Raw genomic sequence first — 25527 nt, forward strand, 5'->3', positions numbered from 1 at the left:
CCCTGATGCTCCCAAGCACACTTACTCTCTTTGATGGCACCCTGCCATTGAGGTACTCTCTTCCTGATGCTGCAGCTTCAGCAATGGCCAGTGCTGCTGAGGCTGCTGAGCTGCCGGCTCTCTGATTGGGCAGGCCGGCAGCTCTTGGGTGGGAGGCCGCCATCCTTAATGGGACGGCAGCCTGGGTCGTGGGCTCTTAATTGGCCGGCACCAACAATATGCTGCCACAGGTCCCGATGCGGCTGAAGCGGTATTGGCTCCCACTTTCAGCCTCGGCAGCAAGACTTCACCGTCAGCCACAAAATTCAGCTCAATGATTCATTGAAGAAGGAAGACAATTAACTATATTGCATTTGGCAAAGTATAATGTAGAAAGATGTTACATTACTGATACAGAACCATCAGCTTCCATTGATCTTCTCATTGCACTTAAGTTTAATCAACTAATTATTTGTCTAGTATGCATTTATCCTGACAGAGTAGACGGCAAAGTTATTAAGAAAAGTGAGCGTGGTCATTATATCAGATATTTATGTGTGGCTTTTATGCTGAATCCTCTCCAAGGAAGTTGCATTTCATTAGCAATCATCAAAAGGAAGATGGATGAGAATGGAAACTATGCTGCATATATTAATAGTCTATTTCAGGATTTTTCCAAAACTCGGTTGAGCTGTTCTATATTGCAGAGAAAGAATGATGAAAGACTCTCATTTATACTGTGCCTTTCACAACCTCAGGATGTCTCAAAACCAGAGAATCACATGACACAAACATTATGGACTACATTCTAGTCTTTAATCCATGGGTGGTAATCTAGCAGAGCTGATCCACTCCATCAGACTACAGGGCATGTGTGACAACAAAAATGTACCTTCAAAACAACTTGCATTTATATAGCACATTTAATGTATTAAAACATCTCAAGATGCTTCACAGAAGCATAATAAGTCATAAAAGATATAAACACAAGAAGTTTCAAGAACAAGAAACGGCCACTGGGCTCAACAAGCCTGCCCCCTTTCCATATAACCACCCACATACCTGTCACTTCACTATATCCCTCAATCATTTTATTCTCCGTAAGTGCATTTTGAATTTATTTTTGCTGTCCATTTTATTGGCTTTCCAAAATTCCACAATTCTATAAGACAACAGGGAATCTGGGACCTTGGGTGAAAAGCTCTGTCTAACTCTCCCTCTTGATCTTGGTTTCCTCATATTCGTAACCCCTGTTATTTGAACCAGTTGCCATAGTTAACAAGTTACCTGGATCAGTCTTGTTCTTTCATAATTTTGAACACTTCAGTCGGGTCAGCCCAAAGTTGTCTTCTTTTCAACAGAAAGCCAGTTCAACTGGCGAGGGCGGCACATTGGCGCAGTGCTTAGCACCGCAGCCTCACAGCTCCAGTGACCCGGGTTCAATTCTGGGTACTGCCTGTGTGGAGTTTGCAAGTTCTCCCTGTGTCTGCGTGGGTTTCCTCCCACATGCCAAAGACTTGCAGGTTGATAGGTAAATTGGCCATTAGCAATTGCCCCTAGTGTAGGTAGGTGGTAGGGAAATATAGGGACAGGTGGGGATGTGGTAGGAATATGGGATTAGTGTAGGATTAGTATAAATGGGTGGCTGATGGTCGGCACAGACTCGGTGGGCTGAAGGGCCTGTTTCAGTGCTGTATCTCTAAAACTAAAAACTTCTTTAATTGATCCTCATAACTTAAATTGCTGGTACTGAAACCATCTTCATTATTTGCAATTGTACCCTGTCAACAACAATAATACTTCTCAGAGGTGCTTATGCCAGGAAAACCAATGCATATTCCAATGTGAAATCTGGTCTTTATTTTGCATTATGTTATTTTCTAACTCCACAGGGACCTCATTTATGCTGCAATTATAAAGTTAGCACACATAGGACTGAATTTTAACTGCCCTCTAGAGATGAGCAGGGTGACATGGGGGGACCAATAAAATAGTGAGGGAAGGCGGGGTGTGGGGTGGGGGGGGTGGGGTGGTGGTGGTGGTGGGGGGAGGTGGAGTGCCCGTTGCCTTCCTGATGCCATTCAATTATGTCACAAGTGGGGAAGGCAATTAATGGTCACTTAAGGGTCTCTTTCCACCGCCACTGATATTTTAGTTTTTTTAGTTTTTAGTTTTAGAGATACAGCACTGAAACAGGCCCTTCGGCCCACCGAGTCTGTGCCGACCATCAACCACCCATTTATACTAATCCTACACTAATCCCATATCCCTACCACGTCCCCACCTGTCCCTATATTTCCCTACCACCTACCTATACAAGGGGCAATTTATAATGGCCAATTAACCTATCAACCTGCAAGTCTTTGGCATGTGGGAGGAAACCGGAGCACCCGGAGGAAACCCACGCAGACACAGGGAGAACTTGCAAACTCCACACAGGCAGTACCCAGAATTGAACCCGGGTCGCTGGAGCTGTGAGGCTGCGGTGCTAACCACTGCGCCACTGTTACCAGCAGTTGGTGGGAGTGGGCTGCCACGCAGGGAGGCTGCCCAGTAAAACCAGGTGGCCTCCCTGCAGCCGGTGGGGGTAGGGGGTGTCCCTCCTGCTTGGGCAATCTGTAGCTCATGGAGAGCCCCCAGTGGCAAAATCTGCTCCTGCACCAATACCCCCTCCCTGTCCTCAACAATCAGCCCACTCATTGTGGCCTGCCTGACTGGCCCTGGTGAGCTGCACTACGTATCTGCACACAGGGGCTCCAGTGTTGCCCCTGATCCCAGGCCTACTCCAGTACCATCGGTGACCACCACTCCCAGTGGTGCTGATTGGCTGGCAGCTCCTGAAGGCAGGATCCCCATCCTTAAAGGACTGGGAACCTTGGCACCTGAGCGCTGTAAAATGCAGCCAGGTGGTCCCCAAAATGACTAAGGTGGGTTTCCCCTCGCCTTTCCAGTGCAGTGTCGAGATCCCCGCCACCTGCATAAATCCAGCCCTTAATATGGACTTTTTGTTATTCCATACTGGAACTTTCCTGTTAGACCTGAACAATAATGAATGTACATTGTCCACCAGTTATGAAAAGCAAGAATATGCATGGTAATGGAAAAGAAAACTAGATTTCAAGCCTACCAATCGTGCTAGCTAACCCCGGGATTGTACTACATGTGTATTTTCTATGAGTCAATTATTTCTCACCCAACTGTTGATTATCACTTGTAAAATTGCAGTGATTACACATCTGTTAATCCTGCAATATGAATGTCATTGTGCATCAGCAGCTTGAACTATATTAGCTCAACATCTACCATGACATCTCCAATTGGCAGCAAAAAAAACAGTGACTCGAAATTAAATAAAAACAAATTGAGTTATGGAAACTGTAGAATGATTTTGAGCTGTAATCTCAGATCTGGGATCAAATAATAGTCACAGACTGCTGAAGCTTTCATCTTGATGCTTACAGTGTCATCTGAATCTCTTGGTGAGGTGACTGCCTTTTTAAAATGCCAAGATGTCTATTATTATCCATTCCTTTTGTAAAGATTATTATTTTAGTGTTTACCCCAGTATTTTTAAACATTTATTTCTTCAGTTTTTTTTCAGAAACAGTACTATGATCAACTACAGGTTGGTGATGTTGTCAGTAGTTACAACAGAACTAAAAGATAGATAGATGTCAATATTGGATTCAAGTATAATAATACGTAGTACCTTGTTACAAGTAGATGACCATGTCTTGTCCAAATGTCCTCGGACTCATCAAATATTTCTTTAGGTAGAGTCCCCTGTATGACATCACCAAAACAGCCTCAGTAAGTTAAGCTTTCCTGGTGCAGCAGTGGAGGAAACTTTTAAGCCATATAAATCTTCCTCATTTCCCACTCATGGGTTTTCAACTCCACACTTACTCTTTTACCTTAAGCTTAAGCAATGAAACCATGGACTGTTTCATCAATTTGATATGACAGTTTTTTCACCCCGACAAACAAATATTATACTTCAAGATGGGACTTACAATGTTAGTTTTCTTCCCCTGAAGATTATTCTGCTGCATTGATATATTTTAGTTCCAGCAGAAATCCAACTAAGAATAGGGGAAAGACCTCTTGGTCGTGATAGACACGTGTCAAAATCCATTCGGACTATACCCAAGAGATTGGAATTAAAAGTGTTCAAATTAGGCTCGTGTGGAGCACAAACACCAACATTGGGCTGAATGGCCTGTTTCTGTGCTATAAATCCTATGTAATTCCCTTACTCCATCTAGTGGAGAAACAGTCCGTCTGAAGGATAACTGATGCATTCTCAGTTCAAGCCACATCTCAAAGGAAAAAGAGCATTTAATCATTACATTGCAAGCAGTTTACCTCCGAATATTATTGTTGAGTAGTTGATTGCTCATGGGAAAGCATTGCACTTTAATCTTGATTGTTTAATGCATATTGTTAGAGAGGCATAATCATTTACATGTTTACTCAGTTTAGAACTGGGAAATATTGAAAGAAAGACTTGCATTTATATAGCGCTTTTCAAAACCACCAGACATCCCAAAGCGCTTTAAAGCCAATGAAGTACTTTTTGAGATGTAGTCAGTGTTGTAATGTCAGAAATGCGACAGCCAATTTACACACCGCAAACTCCCACAAACAGCAATGTGATAATGACCAGATAATCTGTTTTTGTGATGTTGTTTGAGGCATAAATATTATCTAGATCACCAAGGATAACTCCCTTGCTCTTTTTCAAAGTAGTGCCATGGGATCTTTCACATCCACCCGAGCAGGTAGATGGAGCCTTGGTTTAACATAAAAGCAAAATACTGCAGATGCTGGAAATCTGAAATAAAAACAGAAAGTGCTGAAATTACTAAGCAGCTCTGGCAGCATCTGCGGAGAGAGAAAGTGAGTTAAGGTTTCATCTGAAGGATGCTACATCTGGCAGGCAGCACTGCACTGGAGTGTCAGCCCTGGAATGGGACTTAAACCCAGAACCTCATGACTCAGAGGCAAGAGTGATACCAATTGAGCCACAGCTGACATGTTGACATCTATTTTCCAAGTCTATGAAAATAGTCATTTCATTAATGGCTTTAGCCTCATCGGTTACACACTGAAAATTTTTAGATTATGTAGGTTAAAATATTCTACAACAGCCTCACAATGGCATTTGTCAATGCAGCTTCTGCTAATTCTTCCCTCCTTTTTGTCTTGCAGGGAATATGGAGCTGTATACATGGTGTTCCCAATGAGGAAAAGAAGAAATCACCCAATCTGGATTTAAACAGCCCTCAAACAAATATTCTGCGGCTGTTTAATACAGCAAAAACAATGGCCAATATATCAAATCTTAACGCTTCAAGAGCAAACTCCCCTAAAAGAACTTCCAATTTCATTCAAAGAGGGTCTTTACTGCTTGATGTGGTTGATCAAAAGGGAAATTTCTTGTATTCTGATAACAGGCCCTATCAACCCAAGGAGACGGGGTTTAATGATAACACCAGTGAAATGTTGACATTTAATGTCAACCGTCAAAAAGAAAACCGCAACAATTTTATACTCCAAGGGCAGCACCCATTGACTCTAAATGAAGCAAATCCCAACACTGTGGAGGTTGCAGTTAGCTCAAATACTCCTAAACTTAATTCCAGGCCACGGCAGCTGTGGAAAAAATCTGTAGAAACTTTGCGGCAGAATCAGGGATCACTTGTCGAAAGTGTCAATATAGAACCCAAGCAATCTGTTAAAAATCAGAGGTACCTTCCAGAAGATATTGCCCATTCAGATATGTCAGATTGTTCAAGCCGCACTACTTCCTACAAGGATCCTGATAACAATCAGAAGCATCATAAACATAAAGAAACCTTCAAAAAGAAATCCATGATGGCCAAGTATCCTCGAGACTGCAGTGAAATAGAGCTTTCTTATCTTAGAGCAAAGGAGGGGCAGCAACTCCATCGAGACAAAGTCTACACTATTGATTCTGACAGGGAGTCCAGTTATCATTCAGATCAGCATCATTACCGAGAAAATGTAGCAATTCCAGAAGATCTGGACTACCCTCCAATGTATCATGATCAGAGTGAGAATTACAGGAAACAGGAAGCAGCTCTGCATCTAAACAGGACTCCTCAGCATAATGAGGACAGCCTTACCAATGCTGAAAATAAATACAGCCTATATAATAAGCACTACAGCTTGAAGGAGAAAAATATTTGCCCCGTAGAATACAATGATAGGTACAAGCAGCCCACTGCGCACTGCAGAAGCTGCCTTTCCAAGTTGCCTAACTACACTCCTCACTATTCAGTCAGGTCTCCATACAACAGATGTGATGCTTGTGTGCACACGGCAAACTTGTATGATATTAGTGAAGATCACATGTTACAAGAACCAGTAAGCCCCATGCGCCCTGAAGAATCCTTTGCCCATCACTGGGCCTCTTCTGAAGCCTCGAACATGCAAAAAGTGAACAGGCTGAGGATTAGCAGACAGCATTCATTTGACAATATCCTTGAAAATCCTAAGGAAGTGGATCTTGGAAGGCCTGCCCGAAGTGTGAGCTTGAAAGAAAAGGACAGATTTCAGGATGACCCTTATGCACATGTATTCAATATTAAACCAGAGAAACTCTTTAGCACCAAGGTTTCCGTTTTTGACCACAATCTGGAAGAAAGCAAGCGGAGTAAGTCATTGTATCCAGATCACGTCTCTGAAAATCCATTCTGGCATTCCTTTCGTGAAGATCAACATTTGGTCCATGGTCGAAGTTCTTCTGACATATATAAACAATCTGCTGCATCAAAGGCACGCAACGCTAATCACTTTAGATCATCTGTTAAGTCGGCAACATCATACTGCTCCAGAGATGGACAAGTTCCTAATGAAGTGTACATTTCAGAACATATTATGCCTTATGTATCAAACAGGAATAGTATTTACTGTGCTCCCAGGGTTTTGAATTCTTCCAGCAATAGACGTGTGTACAAAAAAATGCCTAGTATTGAATCAGATGTTTGACTCATCATTTGTTTGTCTAATTCTACATTAATGCCATTCATTTGCTGTAGCTAGTGATGTACATAGTTGCCAACATTCTGAAGTAGGAACTTAGGAGACATTAAGGGGCAGCTTTGCCAGATAGTCGTTGCTAACGTTGTCTTCTTTCTCCTATTTTCTGTTAGATAGGGCTGACTGGCCTTTCCTACTATCTGATGGCAAAGGAGCAACAGAAAAGAGATACATGTTGATGATCATACCAACTGGTTAGCTTTGCTGCAAATGAAGACTACATAAAATGACCTAGTGGAATTTATGTCGTCCTTTTTCAGTGCATTAAACTATAATAGACCACACTAGACAGGTCACAGAATCTTAGGAGAATTCTGGTTATGTAAAGTAAGCAAGAAATAGATGACAAACTCAATATTACTATGTAAATGTAGGGAGTTGGCAACTATGCTATTATGTGTACTCCAGTTCTGTATCTGCTGATATTTTTTAAAATCAACTGTTTTCCAAAGTGAAACCCTGAGCTAAGCAGCTAATGGCATACTTTGTAGATTCTGAAAAAAATGGGGCCCCTAGCAAAGTCATAATGTTTTTTTTTTAGAAAATAATCAAAATCCTGACTGCATGGTTCATAGTATACAGCTGACGCCTCAATTGTTTGAACTAATCCTTGGGGCACTGAACTGTGAGAACATCAGTAGGTTAGGGTACAGTGAGGAATACAATATTGATTTAAACATAATATTCCTAACACACCATTAACATTAGCATATTATTCCTTCCGTAGAAAGTGCTACAGTTGCAACATTTTGACCCACATTCTCTCTTGACCCATCTGGTAGTTTGTTCCAGCCTTTATTGCTGACTCAAGTCTGTTTACCTGATGACATTATAGATCAGCAGTCCAATGGAGACACCAATGGAGTAACCACTGGGGAGCAACAGAAATTTGAAAATAAAATGCATGGCATGAAAGTTCATGGATTTTGAGCTTCTAACACTATAGATTTTAATAAGTCCCAGTAGTTGTAAAGTGTTATATATAAGCTGTTAGCTTGGGGATTCACTTCAACCGAATTGCTTAACTCTCCCCAGATTTGATAGACATCCACACATGAATTGTGAAAAGGTCTGATAGTCCACCTCTTTACAGTATATTCCCATTGTATTATATATTTATCATGTAAGGTTGAACTGATTTTTTTGAATATGGAAACAGGGATAGAGGATATGCCTGTAAACTGGCAAGAAACATTAGAATGTCACCATTATAGAAAAGAAATATAATTATTAAGGCTAGCATACATAAATATCTTCAGTTAACTCTAGATTTCTACCAGTGCTGAATTTTGCTGCTTGATAATTAAAACATGCCCACAGCTTTTAATAAGTACCTCCATAACTACTAGCATACTGTATGTTGAAAGGGCTGGAACTTATGACTTCAAGTACCAGTGAAATGCTTAAATTATACAAATCATTTGTCTCTTGAATTAATCCATTTAAGGCTTAAAAGTGCCTGTTTTTATGATTTTTATTTCACAATATCATGTTAACGACATCACACAAAAAACCCAGTTCACTGCTGTGTCCTCTATAGTTTGCTCAGATACAGCATGCAAATAACGAAGAGAAGAGGTTATCTATATATAGTAAATTAACATTTTAGCACATTATTATACAGTTGGTCCCCATTTAATTCTGAAGACCATGTTTTACTCTGTAGTCCATATGCAATTGTGGCCAAAGGGCCACTCCTTTAAAATGCCCATCACAAATATAGTGCAGTGTACTCCTTATAAATGTGATAAATGCATGGACCCTAAGAGATCAGTCTTGCCCGTTATACAAATATCACAGGACATCAGGGAATCAATTTCCAATCTGCCAGCAAACCCAGGAAATGTCATTACTGAGGATGGAAATCTCAACTTAAAAATAAAATTACCCTGCTAAGGAATGCACTAAGAATCCTTGATGCTAGCACAGAAAAAAAATCAAATCAGAGAAATAATATAATAATGTTCTGGACTTAGACATCAGAAACACCAGTGGGAATGTGCCAAATACTATTAATCTTGTTCACTGCCGTTTAGTGGAAAAATTGTGGCATCCCATTAAATGGTCAGTTCTGAGAGCCTCATAGCTCAGTGAATGCAGAGTCTGCCCTGCAAGTGGTTGGAGACCAGGGCTACATTGTGCATGCAATGTAAGGAAGCTGATCATTGAAGCTGACCTATGCCATGCCTAGAGTCTCATTGCTTACATTACAGTGTGACAAAGAAACAATGCTTCATTTCCAAAACTTCTATTCCATGCATCTATTGAAACCCTCAAGCACAGTAAAGAACAAGGTAATGGAGAAAAAATAAAATTGTTACATGAATGTTTACACTGAAAGATTGTTCAATAATGATTTGGTAGGAATTCTAAAGCCCTGCTAAAGATTCATGCTTAACTCCAATACATTCTCAATGCTTCTTCCTTTGCACCAGATCTGTAACATGTTAACAAAATGATGAAAAGGAGGTGAGAGACTACATTTCTAACACTGCTTCCATGTTTCTTAATACACTATTACTTCCCATTCAGAGTATAAGATAATTTCAAGCAGTAAAACATTTCTGTATAAAAAGAAAATGCTCAGCCCCATTAAAACTCATCAACCATCTCCATCCTAAAAGGGGATCTTTCTGGCAAATTGAACCTATACTGGAACCTGTAGCACAGCAATCTTTTTAACATGCAGGCTACCAGCATCTACAGCATATATATAGTAGCATTTGATAATGTCTTGTGCATGAGTAGGTCACATACAATTGTTCAGGAATTATTCACTTTTAACCTTTTATCTAAGGAAGAGCCTAATTTTACAATCACTAATTACTTGACATTCCCATGTAAACTGTCCCACCTAGAGTAGCCTATTAAAATAGTTTATACTCCTTCCTTATTGAATATCGCTTCAATATACAAACCATCTGAAGCCAACTATTTCTTTTCTCAGTCTCTAAGCAAACTAATGACAATGAAATCATTTGTTTTCCTTTTGTAACTTGTTTTTTTATAAATACTCTGCTTTTTAATAATATTCTTTTGTTATAGAATATCTAGCGTAGAACAAACTACTTACATGACTTAAGAGTATTTTGAACAGTTGCCAAATTGCTAAAGAAACAATTTAGCCTTCAGCCACAATGTGAATGTAAATTAATTACTGTGCTAAAATAAGGGAAGACCTTTCAAAAGCTTGATTATTTTATCATTGTCCAAACACTTTTTATATAATTAAAGACACCAGTGATATTTCAGCTGTAAAATTGTAATGAGCTTCTGTATTATAATAGTGAATGTGAAAAATAGTGAAAATATAAACTATCGTTTACATAACTGATTAAACAAAGCTGAGACTATGGTAATTAGTGCAGTTGTTAATGTAAGAATTGTACATTTCAACTGCACAAAGCAATTAGTAGTTTCTCATCCCTATCCGTGCCTGTTAATGCTAGACCTTTTACCTTTATTTTATTGAGAAGTTACAAAAATAGACTGAATTATATATTTAGAAGAAGAATATTAATTGCATTTATTATAATTTATTTTATATAATTGATTCCTTGTGCTTAGGATGATTTCTAAGATTAGAGGAGTAACATGATATTGTGGAAACCTCATTGCTACTGCACATTTAATTTAGATACAACAGATACCAATTGTGGCTGGCATTATATTAGTTCCTGGTTTACAAAAGTATTTGTCTCAATTGAGGAAATTGGGAAGTAGCGCAACACAGAGCAAAACATTACCTTTTATGATTTTTTTTGTTGTTTTAAAAAACAAAATATGAACTGTTTTGTGTTCTGCAGATAATAGTCCACCAGAACAGTTCTCTTGAAATAAAGAGATCGTAAGTTAACTTTTTAAAGCGAAATAAGTTTGAAGAGAATGACAGTAATGTAAGTAACACATGTCAGGCTGCATTAGTTAGGGAATTACAGAAACAAATTCAATGAGGTACAGAACAAGAACCGGAAATGAAAAGCATAGATAAGTTTAAGATATATATTTTGCAAGACAAGAGTGAATTAAAGCTAATAACCAAATTTTTGGGTCTGAAATGTTCTTTGAATGTGTGCATGTTGCCCTCAACCCATGAAGTATGTGTTATGCTTAGCCAGTTTACATTTGTGTGCAACTCTAAACTAAAAGCATTGGAACCCACATCCCGTCTTGCTTACCATCCACAATGACATTTCATTCGACTATTGGTACTAAAGTAATTTGATTCCTGCCTATTCCTTCATTAGATGAGAAAATACTAATTATTTCTTTGTGACAATATAGATTTCAAACATATCTGCATATTGAAGTCTGTATTTACATTTGTTTTGATCTTTATATGAATTCTGACTGTAATATTTGCCAAGGTTGTCTTCAAAACTGTAATAAGTGGTTTTTTTTCCCATTGTAGATGTGTAGAAATTACAACTGGAATGGATATAGAATGTTCAAAGTGTTTCCGCAACAGCATTTGATGTAAATAAGTTGTCAATTGTGCCAGGAAATATGATGTAAAAATGTAAATAAGTAAAAGTATCACTTTTCTAAGGAGGACTATTTCTGCCACTTTATATCAAAATTAAAACTACAGTCACTTAACTTTCTTTAATACTGTGGTTTTTTTACATGAATCTCTCTGCATTCATGGTCTCCCTTATTCGTCTCTACATTGGAGTCTTACATACTTTACTCAAGGAAGTAAATCTTAACAGCTTAGTAGCCCTAATATTAGCTGGTCTACTGAATTTCCAATGTTAGGAACCCAATGGGCTAGACACATTTCACTCTTACATCGAATGTTCACTTAGATTTCCACATAATCCCATGTGTCAGGCTATAAGACGTAGTATGTAGTCTGACTGGTTACCAACTATGCTTGTGTCCCAAGTGTTTATCAATCTAGTGTTAAAACATGGAAATAATTTACACTGGTGTCGCTATACTACTGTCAACAGTTGATTGACTAATGAGTTAACAGATCCTAATTTTTCAATAATCGTTTTTGATCTTAAGGAGAACAAAGATGATAATCACTGCAAAGTAAGAACCCAATTTAGCTATTTAAACATGATGCTCTTCTGTTGCTGCTGTTGAGAATTGGGAAAAGACTAGGCAGTGAGATAGAGAGAATACTAATGCAGACAGTGAAATGCAGCTTGTGACAGATGTTCATGTTCAAGGATCTGTATTCCCCTTTAATTGATACTCATTCCAATTACAAATACAAGTGACAGCAATGTACAGTCACCATTCACTGGAACTAATTCTGGTACATTGTAGCTTCTGTAATGTGTTATTTCCAGGAAGATTAAATCTTCCCATTCCAAAGTGCGGTGCGTTGTACTTTGGACAAATCATTGAACACTTGACTATCCTGAAACAATTTCATTTTTATTACATCCCATCTCATTGGCTGAATCATATAAACATTTCCTTGATGGCTCAAAGGGTGGGCAGATGCCAAAGATCAGCAAACACTTATAAGTAGCTATTAGAAAGTGTGCCTGATGTGATTCCACTGCCTATTTTCCTTGCCTTCCTGATTACAAGCATATGGCCTCCACTTATTACATTTCTCTGAGAACAGAATGGGTGGAAATAATCTTTGTGTTACTTCACTGCAGTGCACCACTCCCCTAATGTGCTACACCATAGGGTTGAAGAATTTAGTACCAAATGTACATCAAGATGCTTTTGACTTCTTGTTTCCCTGCATCCATTGAACTTATTAGCAGTTAACATGCTAAAAGAGCATGCCATCATATTTTGCTATGGGTTTCCCATGGAATCAATTGGGACTCAAAAGTATGACTTCACAATTCAAGCTAGAAGCAGTTTTGTCATGCAATTTAAATCAAAATTAGTAGAATTTTGGTCATCTGCGTTGCTCATGGATAGTTTGGTCTGAAGTACAGTTGTAGATTGAGATTTTTAGGCTGACCTCTGGGCGGAAATGGTAGGATAAGATGGTAGGGTAGGACTTACTGCCCCATTCCCACTTGTGTTGGCAATGCTGTTTTCCTCAGGGCCAACTGCTGGGCAGGCAAGCAGAGCACCCATCCGAGCCAAGCCCTTTCAATAAGTAAGTAGAGGTCATCTGACATGTTGACCCATTTGCACTGGGCAGAACATGAACCATGCGCACTCCATGAGCTAGTGCTGCAGCCATAGCAGAGCCCAGTGAATAAGTTTATTTTCCTGTGGCTGGGAAGAGCTGGAGTTTTCAAATAAAGGCTGGCTGGGTCACCTGTAGTCAAAATAATCAAATACAAGTTATTGTATCTGTTTACAAATTTGTGGCATCAATGCAAAATAAACTCGAATTTAATGATCTACTTTCTTTCTCTTAATTAGATTGTTTGTAACAAAGCATGATACTGAAGTGCAAGAGCTGGACTATGAAGTCCAAAGTGTGGTGAATGTTCACTAGATACAAAATGCATAATGGATCTCTCTTGCATTGTTCATGGTAAATTGGAAGATGTGCTACTTTACAACAACAGGCCTACAGTTCATTATTCTACTGTTAAGCTAGAGTTGTATTTAAGTGGCCTGTCCCTTTAAGACAACTGATTGTAAAGTGGCAACATGCTGGAGTCATTCAAAGTTTAATTGTTGTTTGATCAGGAAACTTTGCAGATTGGAATGTACTCATCACTTTCAGAGTGCAGGTCAAAGGCTCCAGATCAAAAGCACCAAGTTGGCTTTGCATCATTAACAATAGTTGACATCTTGAATATGATGAATAGGATTTGGTAACATTGCTGGGGGAGCCCAGAGGTATTGCAGCACAAGAGGATCCTGGTATGAGGAGCAAGATGGGTGGTTCTGGAATTATGCAGGACTGTGATGGGAGCCATGGGGTTTTGTAGCATAGGTGGGAAAAGGAAGAATCTTTGTGATTAGCAGTGCTCGAGGTGCTGGGGAATTTAAACCTTAAGATTTAGGGCTCAGGTTTGTATTGCAAGAAAGAGTTCAGGGGAGCTTGACACTGAATTAGTATTCGACTGTGCATGACATAATGAAGTGTGATGGACACATTTATATACAAGTAACATGTTTGTAACACTATATAGATTTGATACCTGATAGATGTGAACACTCCTATTGTCTCTGAGGAAACTGACCATTCAGATAAAGCTACTTTCTTATACATTGCTTGCACTCCTTGTAGTAATGAAGGGAGATTAACAAAATATCCTTTCTATATAAAAACAAAAAAATGCTGGAAATACTCAGCAGGTCTGGCAGCATCTGTAGAGAGAGAAGCAGAGTTAACATTTCAGGTCAGTGACCTTTCATCAGAACTGGCAAAGGTTAGAAATGTAATAGGTTTTAAGCAAATAAAGTGGGATTGGGGCAAGAGATAACAAAAGGGAAGGTGTTGATAGGACAGAGGATCACAGAGAATAACTGACAAGAAGGATCAAGGAGCAAAGGCAAAGGGTGTGTTAATGGTGTGCTGAAAGATAAAGCGTTAGGGCAGAGAGGGTGTTAATTGACAGAAAAATGAACAGCCCTGGTGAAAAGCACAAACATGAAAAAAACAGTGGGCAGGCACATGGTAAAAACATGAATGATGAAACAAACTAAACTAAAATAAAAAGAAAAAAGAAAAAAATTTACTAAAAATAAAAAATAGGGGACCGTCATACTCTGAAATTATTGAACTCAGTGTTCAGTCCAGTAGGCTGTAGCGTGCCTAATTAGTAAATGAGATGCTGTTCCTCGAGCTTGCGTTGATGTTCGCTAGAACACTGCAGCAAGCCCAGGATAGATATATGGACATGAGAGCGGAGCGGAGCGGGGCGGGGGCTGGGACAGGGGTGTTGAAATGGCAAGCAACCAGAAGCTCGGGGTCATGCTTTCAGACTGAGCGGAGGTGTTCTGCAAAGTGGTCACCCAATCTGCATTTGGTCTCCCCAATGTAGAGGAGACCGCATTGTGAACAGTGAATACAGATACTAAATTGAAAGAAGTACACGTAAATCGCTGCTTCATCTGAAAGGAGTGTTTGGGTCCTTGGATAGTGAGGAGAGAGGAGGTAAATGGGCAGGTATTACACCTCCTGTGATTGCATGGGAAGGTGCCGTGGGAAGGGGACGAGGTGTTGGGGGTAATGGAGGAGCGGACCAGGGTGTCGTGGAGGGAACGATCCCTTCAGAATGCTGACGGGGAGGGGAGGGGAAGATGCGTTTGGTAGTGGCATCACGTTGGATGTGGCAGAAATGGCGGAGGATGATCCTTTGGATGTGGAGGCTAGTGGGGTGGAAAGTGAGGACAAGGGGAACCCTGTCGCGGTTCTGGGAGTGAAGGGAATGGAGTGAAGTGAGTGATGAGGTGCGGGAAATGGGCCGGACACAGTTGAGGGCCCTGTCAACCACAGTGGGGGGGAATCCTTGGTTGAGGAAAAAGGAAGCCATATCAGAAGCGCTGTTGTGGAAGGTTGCATCATCAGAGCAAATGCATCAGAGACGGAGAAACTGGGAGAATGGAATGGAGTCCTTACAGGAGGCAGGGAGTGAAGAAGTGTAGTCATGGTAGCTGTGGGAGTTGGTGGGCCTATAATGAATATTAGTAGACAGAGAATTTTTCCTCACCGAGGATTCCCCCCCACTGTGGTTGACAGGGCCCTCAACCATGTCCTGCCCATTTCCTGCACCTCTACCCTCACTTCTACCCTCACCCCTTCCCCTCCCTCCCAGAACTGCGACAGGGCTCCCCTTGTCCTCACTTTCCACCCCACCAGCCTCCACAGGATCATCCTCTGTCATTTCCGCCACGTCCGGCGTGATGCCACTACCAAATGCATCGTCCCCTCCCCTGTCAGCATTCCGAAGGGATTGTTTCCTCGTCGACACCCTGGTCCACTCCTCCATTACCCCCAACACCTCGTCCCCTTCCCACGGCACCTTCCCCTGCAATCGCACGAAGTGTAATATCTGCACATTTACCTCCTCTCTCCTCACTATCCAAGGCCCCAAACACTCCTTTCAGGTGTAGCAGCGATTTACTTGTACTTCTTTCAATTTAGTATACTGTATTCACTGCTCACGATGCAGTCTCCTCTACACTGGGGAGACCAAATGCAGATGGGGTGATCACTTTGCCGAACACCTCCACTCAGTCTGAAAACGTGATCCTGAGCTTCCGGTTGCTTGCCATTTCAACACACCTCCATGCTCTTATGCCCACATATCGATCCTGGGCTTGCTGCAGCATTCCAATGAGCATCAACGCAAGCTTGAGGAACAACATCTCATTTACTGATTAGGAATGCTACAGCCTACCGGACTGAATATTGAGTTCAATAATTTCAGAGCATGACGGGCCCCCCTTTTTTATCTTTAGTAATATTTTTTCTTTTTTCTTTTTATTTTAGTTTGTTTCATCATTCCTTTTTTTACCATGTGCTTGCCCACTGTTTTTTTCATGTTTGTGCTTTTGGCCAGGGCTGTTCATTTTTCTGTCACTTAACACCCTCTCTGCACTAGTGCTTTGTCTTTCAGCGCACCATTAACACTCCCTTTGCCTTTGCTCCATGACCTTCTTGTCAATTATTCTCTGTGACCCTCTGTCCTATCAACACCTTCCCTTTTGTTATCTCTTTCCCCAGCCCCACTTTATTTGCTTAAAACCTATTACATTTCTAACCTTTGCCAGTTCTGATGAAAGGTCATTGACCTGAAACATTAACTCTGCTTCTCTCTCCACAAATACTCAGACTTGCTGAGTATTTCCAGCACTTTTTTGTTTTTAGTTCAGATTTCCAGCATCTGCAATATTTTGCTTTTATTTATCCTTTCTATATAACTTGCCCTGTAAGTGTGATCTCCAAAGGAAGCATTTTGGGGAAATGTTGGTGTTATATTCTAACCCTTAATTCACCAGGACGGTATTAGACAGACACAGACTGGAATACAAAAAGTGAAAAGACCCATTTTATAAATTCAGGTCATTTGAATGAATCCCAAAGCTGGAGTGTCTGGCCTGCACTTTCACAAAGTGATAGATATAAGGAAATTCTAATGTGGGGCATTGTATGTATTTATAGACATTAATGTCGATGGAATCTTTCTTCTATTTAGAACATTCAACTGGACACGATATCACACTTTTGATGTTAGCAGTCTATTGGCGCTAACAGTCCCTTTTATCCATGTTTTTGGCTACACAGGAGCCTCCCGACAGGAGCCAAGATTTGTTATGCTATCTCTAACAATCAGCATCTTAAAATTTTCCAGCATGACTGTTAGGTCTGCTCCAAGCTTTAACTGGGTTTTGCAATGTGGCTAGCCAACAGTTCCATTTCTTCTCTTCCCCTCCCCTATCTCAGCCCATCTCAGCCCATCTCATCAGAGCAGAACACTCCATCTGATGACTTGGCGGAGACTGATGAAGGAAATCCCAAGTGACAGCAAACTCAAATGACTAGCTTAGTCCCATTTTCTGGTTGAGGGGCTCTAATTTTATCAACCATGCCAGCAATGTCTTGTAGTTGTATGTTATTTTAAAAAAAAAGTCAGATTCTAATGTCAAAGTTTTTGCTGTTTGCAACGAACAATAATTATATTTATTCAGGAGTTTTCTGAAGTTATACCTGCAGTGATTCATTTTTATTCATTTCCAAACAAAATAATTGCTCATGGGAGCAATTCCTTATCAACTAGATAGGCAGGTGAAAAAGCTCCCAAAGCTGTAACAGTGCCAGAGTAGATGGTGCAACTTTCTGCCATCTGTTTGGAGATGCTCATCCAGTCTCTGAGGAATGTTGGTATTTCTTTCATTTAAGACAGCTAAGTAATAGCAAAGACATCTATGTAATGTGTAAACTACTTGAAGGCTGCTCATTATCTATATCTCTCTTTCCCCTTCTCCTTCCCTCCCTTCTTTGTGCTCTTTCTCTCTCTCTCCCTCTCTCTGTCAAGCTCCCTGACTAATAGCAGAGGCATGGTCAAGAGCTTACAGTATGGGCAGCTGGAATAAACCTACTCTTCAACACACTGCATTTGAGCACCAACGAACTATGCCAGCTAACTGTGCCAACATCTAAAAAAAAGACCCTGGATTAAACAGTACAGCAGTTAGACTGAAAACAGTCATCTCGCTAGCATGACTACAATTGAAGATAATCAATGAATGTAGCAGAGATGTGAAAACCAGCAGCATATTTAATGCACCGATCTATGCTCTTTCTCTTATTCCCAAACTTATCAGCAAAAATTTGGGTTGTACAATGAAGGTTCCTAACTTCTTAAGTATTAAAAAAAAATGATCTAAAATATGAATCGAGCTGAATACCTAAAGGCCTTTTCCAGTCATTGCTTTACCTGCGGCTTCTCTAACATTGTTTTTACCAGGCCTGCAGTTTTTACAGGGTAAGAGGCCAAGCATAGAGACCCTGCAGCTGCTGTGGGGTGTGCTATCTGAAATTAGAATAATGAAATAAATAGAATGAAATTAAAATGCATAATGTGCAGGGTTGGACCAAAACAACTTCTTTCTAACAGGACTCTAATCAACAACAACAGCATCTTGCATTTATATGGCACCTTTAACATAATAAAATGTCCTAAGGCACTTCACAGGAGAGATATCAAGCAAAATTTGACACTGAACAATGTGGGAGATATTAGGACAGGTGATCAAAGATGTTATCAAAATGGTAAGTTTTAAGGAGCGTCATAAAGGAGGAGAGGGAGGTGGAGAGGGAGGTAGAGAGGTTCGGGGGGAGGGGGGGGATTCCAAAGCAAAGGGCCTAGACAGCTGAAGGCACAGCTGCCAATGGTGGGGCAAAGGGATTCGGGAGGCAGAAAACCCCAGAATTGGAGAACCTTGATTTTCGGAGCATCGTAAGCATGGAGGAGGTTACAGAGATTAGGAAATTCTCCACAAATAGGAGAACGGTACTCCATTCTGATGGTTTAAGGCACAAAGCTAAGTCTGTAATAATATGGCAATAATAAGACATTTAAACCAACTTTAACTGTAAATATATTAATTTAAAAGATTCCAGCAGGCTTTTAGGAGCCCTTTACTTTTCAACATCATTCATTGAATAAATATGCTGAAAATAAATATATACAAATGACCAAATATGCGTAATTAATAAACTGGGTCCATTAAAGAGATATCTATTGTGCAAGTTGATGAAATTCCTTTGATGCAGACAGCAAACAAAATCCATTACTGTTAATGGAGTGGGCACCTCTTATCTGGACAAACAAGCCTGACTTATAATTGCAGAAAGTGCTGGAAATACTCAGCAGGTCAGGCAGCATCTGTGGAGAGAGAAAAGGAGGCCTGGATTTTAACTGGGCGACAGGACAGGGATTAAGGACCCTGGCGACGGAAGTCTCGCCTGCTGAGAGCTGATGGCCAATCAGAGGCCGGCAGCTCTTTTACTGAGCAGTGCCACAGTGAAGGCAGTGGCTGCTGCCGGTACTGTTCTCACCCGAGGCACTGGACCCAGGCCACAGGTGAGTCAGGGCGGGAGGGGTTTCGGGGATTGCCGGGTAAGGGATGTAGTGGAGTCAGCAACAGAAGCAGGGGGTGGCTGTCAGCAGGGCCCCCCTCCCGATGCCAGGTCCCTTGATCAGACATTAAGTGCCTTTTAACGAGGGATCCCCTCCCCACCCTACCTGGAGCCAGCAAGCAACCCACATGGGTTTGCTTGGCATGCTTCTGGTGCAGTGACAGGCCCGCCCGCCACTGGGCTAATTCTGGCGGCAGTGGGATGAGGCCCTTAACTGGGCATTAATTGCCCACTTAAGGGCCTCAATTGGCAGCAGGGTGGGAAGGCCGTCCACGGGCCTCACGCTCCGGACTGAATTTGGGTGGAGTTGGGAAGGTGGCAGGTCCCCCCCGTCATTATCCCACACAATTATATGCTCTCCCTGCTTCCAAAGTCGCTACGGGGGAGAACATAAAATTACCCCCACAGTTAGCATTTCAGGTCAATGACCTTTTATCAGGTTTCAGATTTCCAGCATCCACAGTATTTTGCTTCTGACTTATAACTGCATCTGGTAAACAATGTGCAGAAAAAGTGTTTTAAATCAAATGCATTTAGAAAAAGCCATTCACCTAATTTTTAAAACATTTGCTCAGTTGTGGACTTCATTGGTGAGGCTGGCATGTATTCCCATTCCCAGCCATCTTGCAGAAACTGGTGGTGGGCCTTCTTACACTGCTGCAGTCCGTGTGGTGAATGTGCTCCCAAAATACTATTAAGTAATGAGCGCCAGGGTTTTGATCCAACAATGATGAAGGAACAGCAATATAAGTCCAAGTCAGGATGGTGTGTGACTTGCATGGAGACTTGAAGGTGATGGTGTTCCCATGCACCTATTATTCTTGACCTTCTGGGTGATGGAGGTTGAGGGTTTGGGGGTGCTGCTGAAGAAGCCTTGGCAAGTTGGCAAGTTGCTGCAGTGCATCCTGTAAATAGTGCACACTGCAGCTGCTACGCTGGTGATGAAGTGGGGTGGATGTTTAGGCTAGTGGATGAAGTGCCAATCGAGTGGGTGTCCTGGATGGTGTCAAGCATCTTGAGTATTGTTGGTGCTATTGTAACTGCACCCATCCAGGCAAGTGGAGAGTACTCCATTACGCTTCTGACGTGCTTTGTAGGTGGCGCAGAGGGGAGTCAGGAGTGAGCCACTCATTGCAGCATACACAGCCTCTGACCCGATGAGATAATCATGGCATTTATGTAGCCGGTCCAGTTGTGTTTCCAATCATTGGCGTACCCTAGGATGTAGATGGTGGGAGATTCAGCAATGGCAATGCCATTGGATGTCATTAGAAGTGGCTAGGCTCTCTCTTGTTGAAGCTGGTCATTGCCTAGCAGTTAAAGGGCAAGTAACATTTGTCCCACATATCAGTCCAAACCTGGATGTTATCCTAGTCTTGCTGCATGTGGACATGGACTGCTTCATTATCTGAGAAATTGAAAATGGAGCTGTGAAATCATTAATAAACAGTCCTTCTTGACTTTTTTTAATATATTCATTGTTGGATCATTGGCAAGGCTGGCTTTTAATGCCCATCCCTTGGTGCCACCACTGAGTAGCTTGCTTGGCCACTTCAGCTGACAGCTCAAAAATAGCTTTGAATGTAGAGCTATGACAGGTGGAAAGGAGTAATACTGATTGTGCAGTGGGGTTTAGGCTTGATATAACTGAAGCTGCAGATATACCTAATATTCCATTTCTTTTATGATGGTACACAAGGCCATAGTGACTGAAATTATTGAAGGGGAAGGGCACTTTGGCTCAATAAATATAAGTTGTTGTTGGGGAATGTGAATGCTTAAGGCATGAGATTTACATTAAATGGGAGCAGTCTTAGAATATTTTGATTTTGACACCTGTTTTGATGCATTTATTGGCATATTGGAGCGTACTGTAGTTCTAAGCGGCGTTTCCGTGTCATTTTTACATTAACTAAAATGTATAAGCAATTCCTATTTCTTATTTTATTTACAAACTCCCCCAATTCCACAAGGACAATGACACGGGGATAGGCACCTACAAGTTGCACCACGGACATTTGACACAATTATTGACTCAGCCATGGACATGGGGCAATTAATTCGAATATAAAGTATATAGCCAACCTAATGCCGTCAAAACACAGTCTGATTTAAAACACATTTCTCCCTATTTAGCGAGTACCTGGCATTGTTTTTGCATGCAACTGGTCAATGTCTGCCCACACACTTGATGTAGCGATACGGAGAATCCGGATAGATGTCCATCTGTCAGGTGTGATCTTGCTCTCTTTCTCTCCCCTCTAGCTCTGTCTCCTTCCTTCTCTGTGTTGTATGATTGCTTTAAGAGTGATGTCCCTTTCAGATCTTAGTATGCTAATGAGCTAAATACCAGGATGCAGTCATGTGACTACAAGACAGAGTCAATCTGCAACTGTAACACCTAGAAGCCAGGTCTGTAAATAGTTTGCTCTGTACTATATATAATGGTTTGGTTGTCATAAACCCGTTTGAGATCTTCAACCAACTGGACTCCACGCATCTCATTTATGTTGCATCAGACAACATAAAGAATTCATTGCATGGTGGCAGCTGTGCTGAGAAGACAAAGTCTAAGTTTGAAGACCGCAGGTAAAACAGCTTTGAAAAGGACCCTTGCTACAGCCAAAAGAGAGAAAGTTCAACAGAAATACTGGCCCAAAGAGTGGGAAAAAGGAACTTACCTCTAGCTGTAGAAGACAGAGCTCAAAATAACAGGCTGCAAGTAAATCAGGAGAGTCACTGTGCCAATGGTTGAGGGATACTGCTTTTAAAAAAAAGCTTAAGTCCTTTAAAACATTGATTTTTTCTAAAGACTCCATAAAAAAGGGGAAGACCCAACTCTTGTCCCAGGCCGAATGAGGCCAGCGCCATTACAGGAGATGTGCAATTGTATAAAAGTGCGGGAAAATCCCGATCACTGCAGAGCCTCATCCACACAGCCAAAGTTTAAAAAACCATTAAATCACTAGAGCGTGAAGAACATAAACAAACTCTAGCAAAAATAAATTGAATTGCCTATTGAACAGCTGTGTAAACAGATAAGCTTAAGTGATGCGAGCAAGCTAGATGGAGAGCACTATAAAACACCTGCTCCTCCCAATCCAAGCAGCTAGTCTAAATAACAGAGAGTTTCTTAAAGGGGAAAATGCAGAGTCATAGAACAAGTCTTAAAGCAAGTTTTAAGCAAAAGAACAGCTGGAATTTTGATACCAAAATTCCCAGCATGAACTGGAAGGCCATGGATAACCTATCTGAGTTCCAACTTTTCAACCAAAGAATGCAGTTATGCTTCACAGACCAAGTGATTGCAGAACCAGAAAAACAGGCTGTAGAAGTAGCAATAGCAGTTGGAAATGAGGGATTACATAGAATCAACACCTCAGGCTTATCTGAAGAAGACCAGAAAGATCCCACAAAGATATGGAAAGTGCAAAAAGATCAACTCCGATTAAGAGTGAATTTTAGAATTCACTGCCTGGAATTGATGTCCTGCAGGCAACAGCCACAGGAATCAATAGACCAGTTCATCAATAGATGCTGCAGTAAGGGCAACGAATGTGATTTTTCAGAAACTGAGATGTGGGAGCGACTAATGGAGCTGGTGATTGCCGCAACACCCATTGAAGCATTTCAGAAAGACCTCTTGGGGAACAAGAAAGGTCACAACATTGATGCACTGCTAGAAGATGGCAGGAAATATGAAGCCATTGTAGCTGGACAACAGCACCTGCAAGCACTAGCTGCAGCCAACAGCAATGGCATGATAACCGGGTTGAAAAGAACAAGCAAGCTGTGTGGTAAGTGTTGTTTGTCCCACTCACCGTGAAGTTGTCCTGCATTTCAAGACATGTGCAAGGCGTGCAGTGCAAAAGGACACTGGGCCCGCCTATACACGCAATCTGGCTCCAAAGAGGCAGCCAGAAGTCACAGTCAGATGCAAGCAAACAGAAGACAGGCACAGCAACAGGGCAATGGTAGCAAGGAGAGCTCCAGAGACCTGCGTAAATGCAAGCTGATACACTAAGTCCACAGCAAAACAGACCTGAGACAAGACTGAGAGCGGAGTAATTCTCAGTCAGAAGATGAACAGGCATTTCAAATTGTGAACCTGACACATTGTGTTGACGAAGCCAAACAACTGTAAGTTTTGCTACTATTAACATCATGTGCCCAAAGAAAGTTGGCAAACACACGCTCAGGATTAAGATTGACACTGGAGCTAGTGCAAACATCCTACCAGTCCAAATCCTGAAGGACATGTACCGGAGTCATTGGAAATCAATAATGCAACCAACAATTGCAAAGTTATCTACATACAATGGATCATCAATCCCTTGAAGTGGCACACTAACAATGCAATGTCGGCATGGAAATCACAAATATTCGACCTGGTAAACACAAGTGGACCAGTAGTGGTAGGGCTACCAGTGTGCAAGGATCTCAACATCATAACCATCCACGAGGACACCAAGGTACCCATTACAGCAGAAGAGACCAAGGATACCCACATTGACTCACAGTCCATTCATGATCTCAATGATTTCATATAAGACAACGGCCAGGCATGCTCCAAAACTTCTGTAAAAGATAATAAAAAAAGCTTCAAAAGCTGCAATTTCACAGCTATGTGTTTTTATATAGATAAATATATAAATATATTGAGGTAGATATAGGTTTTCTTCAGAGTTTCCTCAACCTCCAGCTGCAACACCAACAGAAGATCAGAAGAAACCCTCTTGAAGGGTAAAAACAGCATTATCAGAGGTCTGGATCTACACTCATTGTCACCAGTGTCGGGGCCTTCTGGCTCTTGCTGAGAGCAGCAGCTAGAAGGCCTTAAGGCCTAAATATCACTTGGGGACTGGGACGGTGGATTAGGGTGGAATACCTTTCCTGCAACAGTCCTGAGCTGCTCCCGGGATCCTCACAGATCGTCCACATGCACAGATTTCTCCAGGTGCCCCCACTAGAAGCAAGCAATGGACTGTTGATGATAAAATTGAGGTGGTAGGCCTGGAAGACCCATCTCGTTAGCATCACTGGTCCAGTGATGTAATTTTGGCAAACCCCAGGAAATCCTGGAATAATCTCTTACCTTCTGGGAGTGGAGCGGAGAGGACCGGAGCGGACCTGTGGGGAGAACGCCAGGAGCAGAGCCAATAAATCGACCCCGAGGATCGAGGCCCAGTCTCTTACCTTCCGGGAGCGGAGAGGAGCGGAGTGGAGCGGACCTGTGGGGAGAACGTCGGGAGCGGAGCCTATAAATCGACCCCGAGGATCGAGCCCCAGTCTCTTACCTTCCGGGAGCAGAGAGGAGGGCAGTCGCACCTCTTCCAGCACGCCGGAGTTTTGAAAAAAAAAGGCAAACAGTGACGTCAGAGAAGAGCTGCAAAGTGATTGGTTGGTGAGTAGCAGCTGTTAGAATATCTTTAAAAAAAAGGGGAAAGTTTTTTTTTGTTGGAAAAAATATCTCTGGTGATAAGGTGAGTACTACTAAAGTGTTTTTTTTAAGGACTTCAGATTGAAGTGGGTAGAACATGCCCCCTAGTATAATTAGTATTTTTTAATTAAGGGAGTAACTAATTAACCTCAGGGTAAGTCATGGCAGGAGAGCTCAGCCCCGTGATATGCTCCTCCTGCGCTATGTGGGAAATCAGGGATGCTTCCAGTGTCCCTGACGACCATGTGTGCAGGAAGTGTATCCATCTGCAGCTACTGGCTACCCGTATTATGGAGCTGGAGCTGTGGGTGGATTCACTGTGGAGCATCCGTGATGCTGAGGAAGTCGTGGATAGCACGTTTAGTGAGGTGGTCACACCGCAGGTAATGGCTGCACAGGCAGAAAAGAGATGGGTGACCACCAGGCAGAGTAGTAGGCGCAGGCAGATGGTGCAGGAGTCTCCTGTGGCCATCCCCCTCTCAAACAGATATACCGCTTTGGATACTGT

The 25527-nt window shown here is 41.6% G+C and overlaps 1 protein-coding gene across 5 annotated transcripts in view; it reads left to right on the forward strand.

Annotated features, from left to right (window-relative positions):
- The window catches only part of grin2aa (glutamate receptor, ionotropic, N-methyl D-aspartate 2A, a), a 338560-nt gene extending 326898 nt beyond the window's left edge, over nt 1-11662 (forward strand). For 2 of the 5 annotated variants that reach the window (XM_068056407.1, XM_068056402.1), the window contains exon 13: nt 5191-7246. In XM_068056407.1, the coding sequence (XP_067912508.1) occupies nt 5191-6993 (1803 nt within the window). In that variant the 3' untranslated portion in view covers nt 6994-7246. Of the gene's footprint in view, nt 1-5190 lie in introns of all 5 variants that reach the window. The other 3 variants (XM_068056404.1, XM_068056405.1, XM_068056406.1) reach the window with 3 other exon arrangements.
- Nucleotides 11663-25527: the final 13865 nt, after the last annotated feature.

Source organism: Heterodontus francisci, chromosome 24 (assembly GCF_036365525.1).
Source record: "Heterodontus francisci isolate sHetFra1 chromosome 24, sHetFra1.hap1, whole genome shotgun sequence".
Classification (NCBI taxonomy): domain Eukaryota; kingdom Metazoa; phylum Chordata; class Chondrichthyes; order Heterodontiformes; family Heterodontidae; genus Heterodontus; species Heterodontus francisci.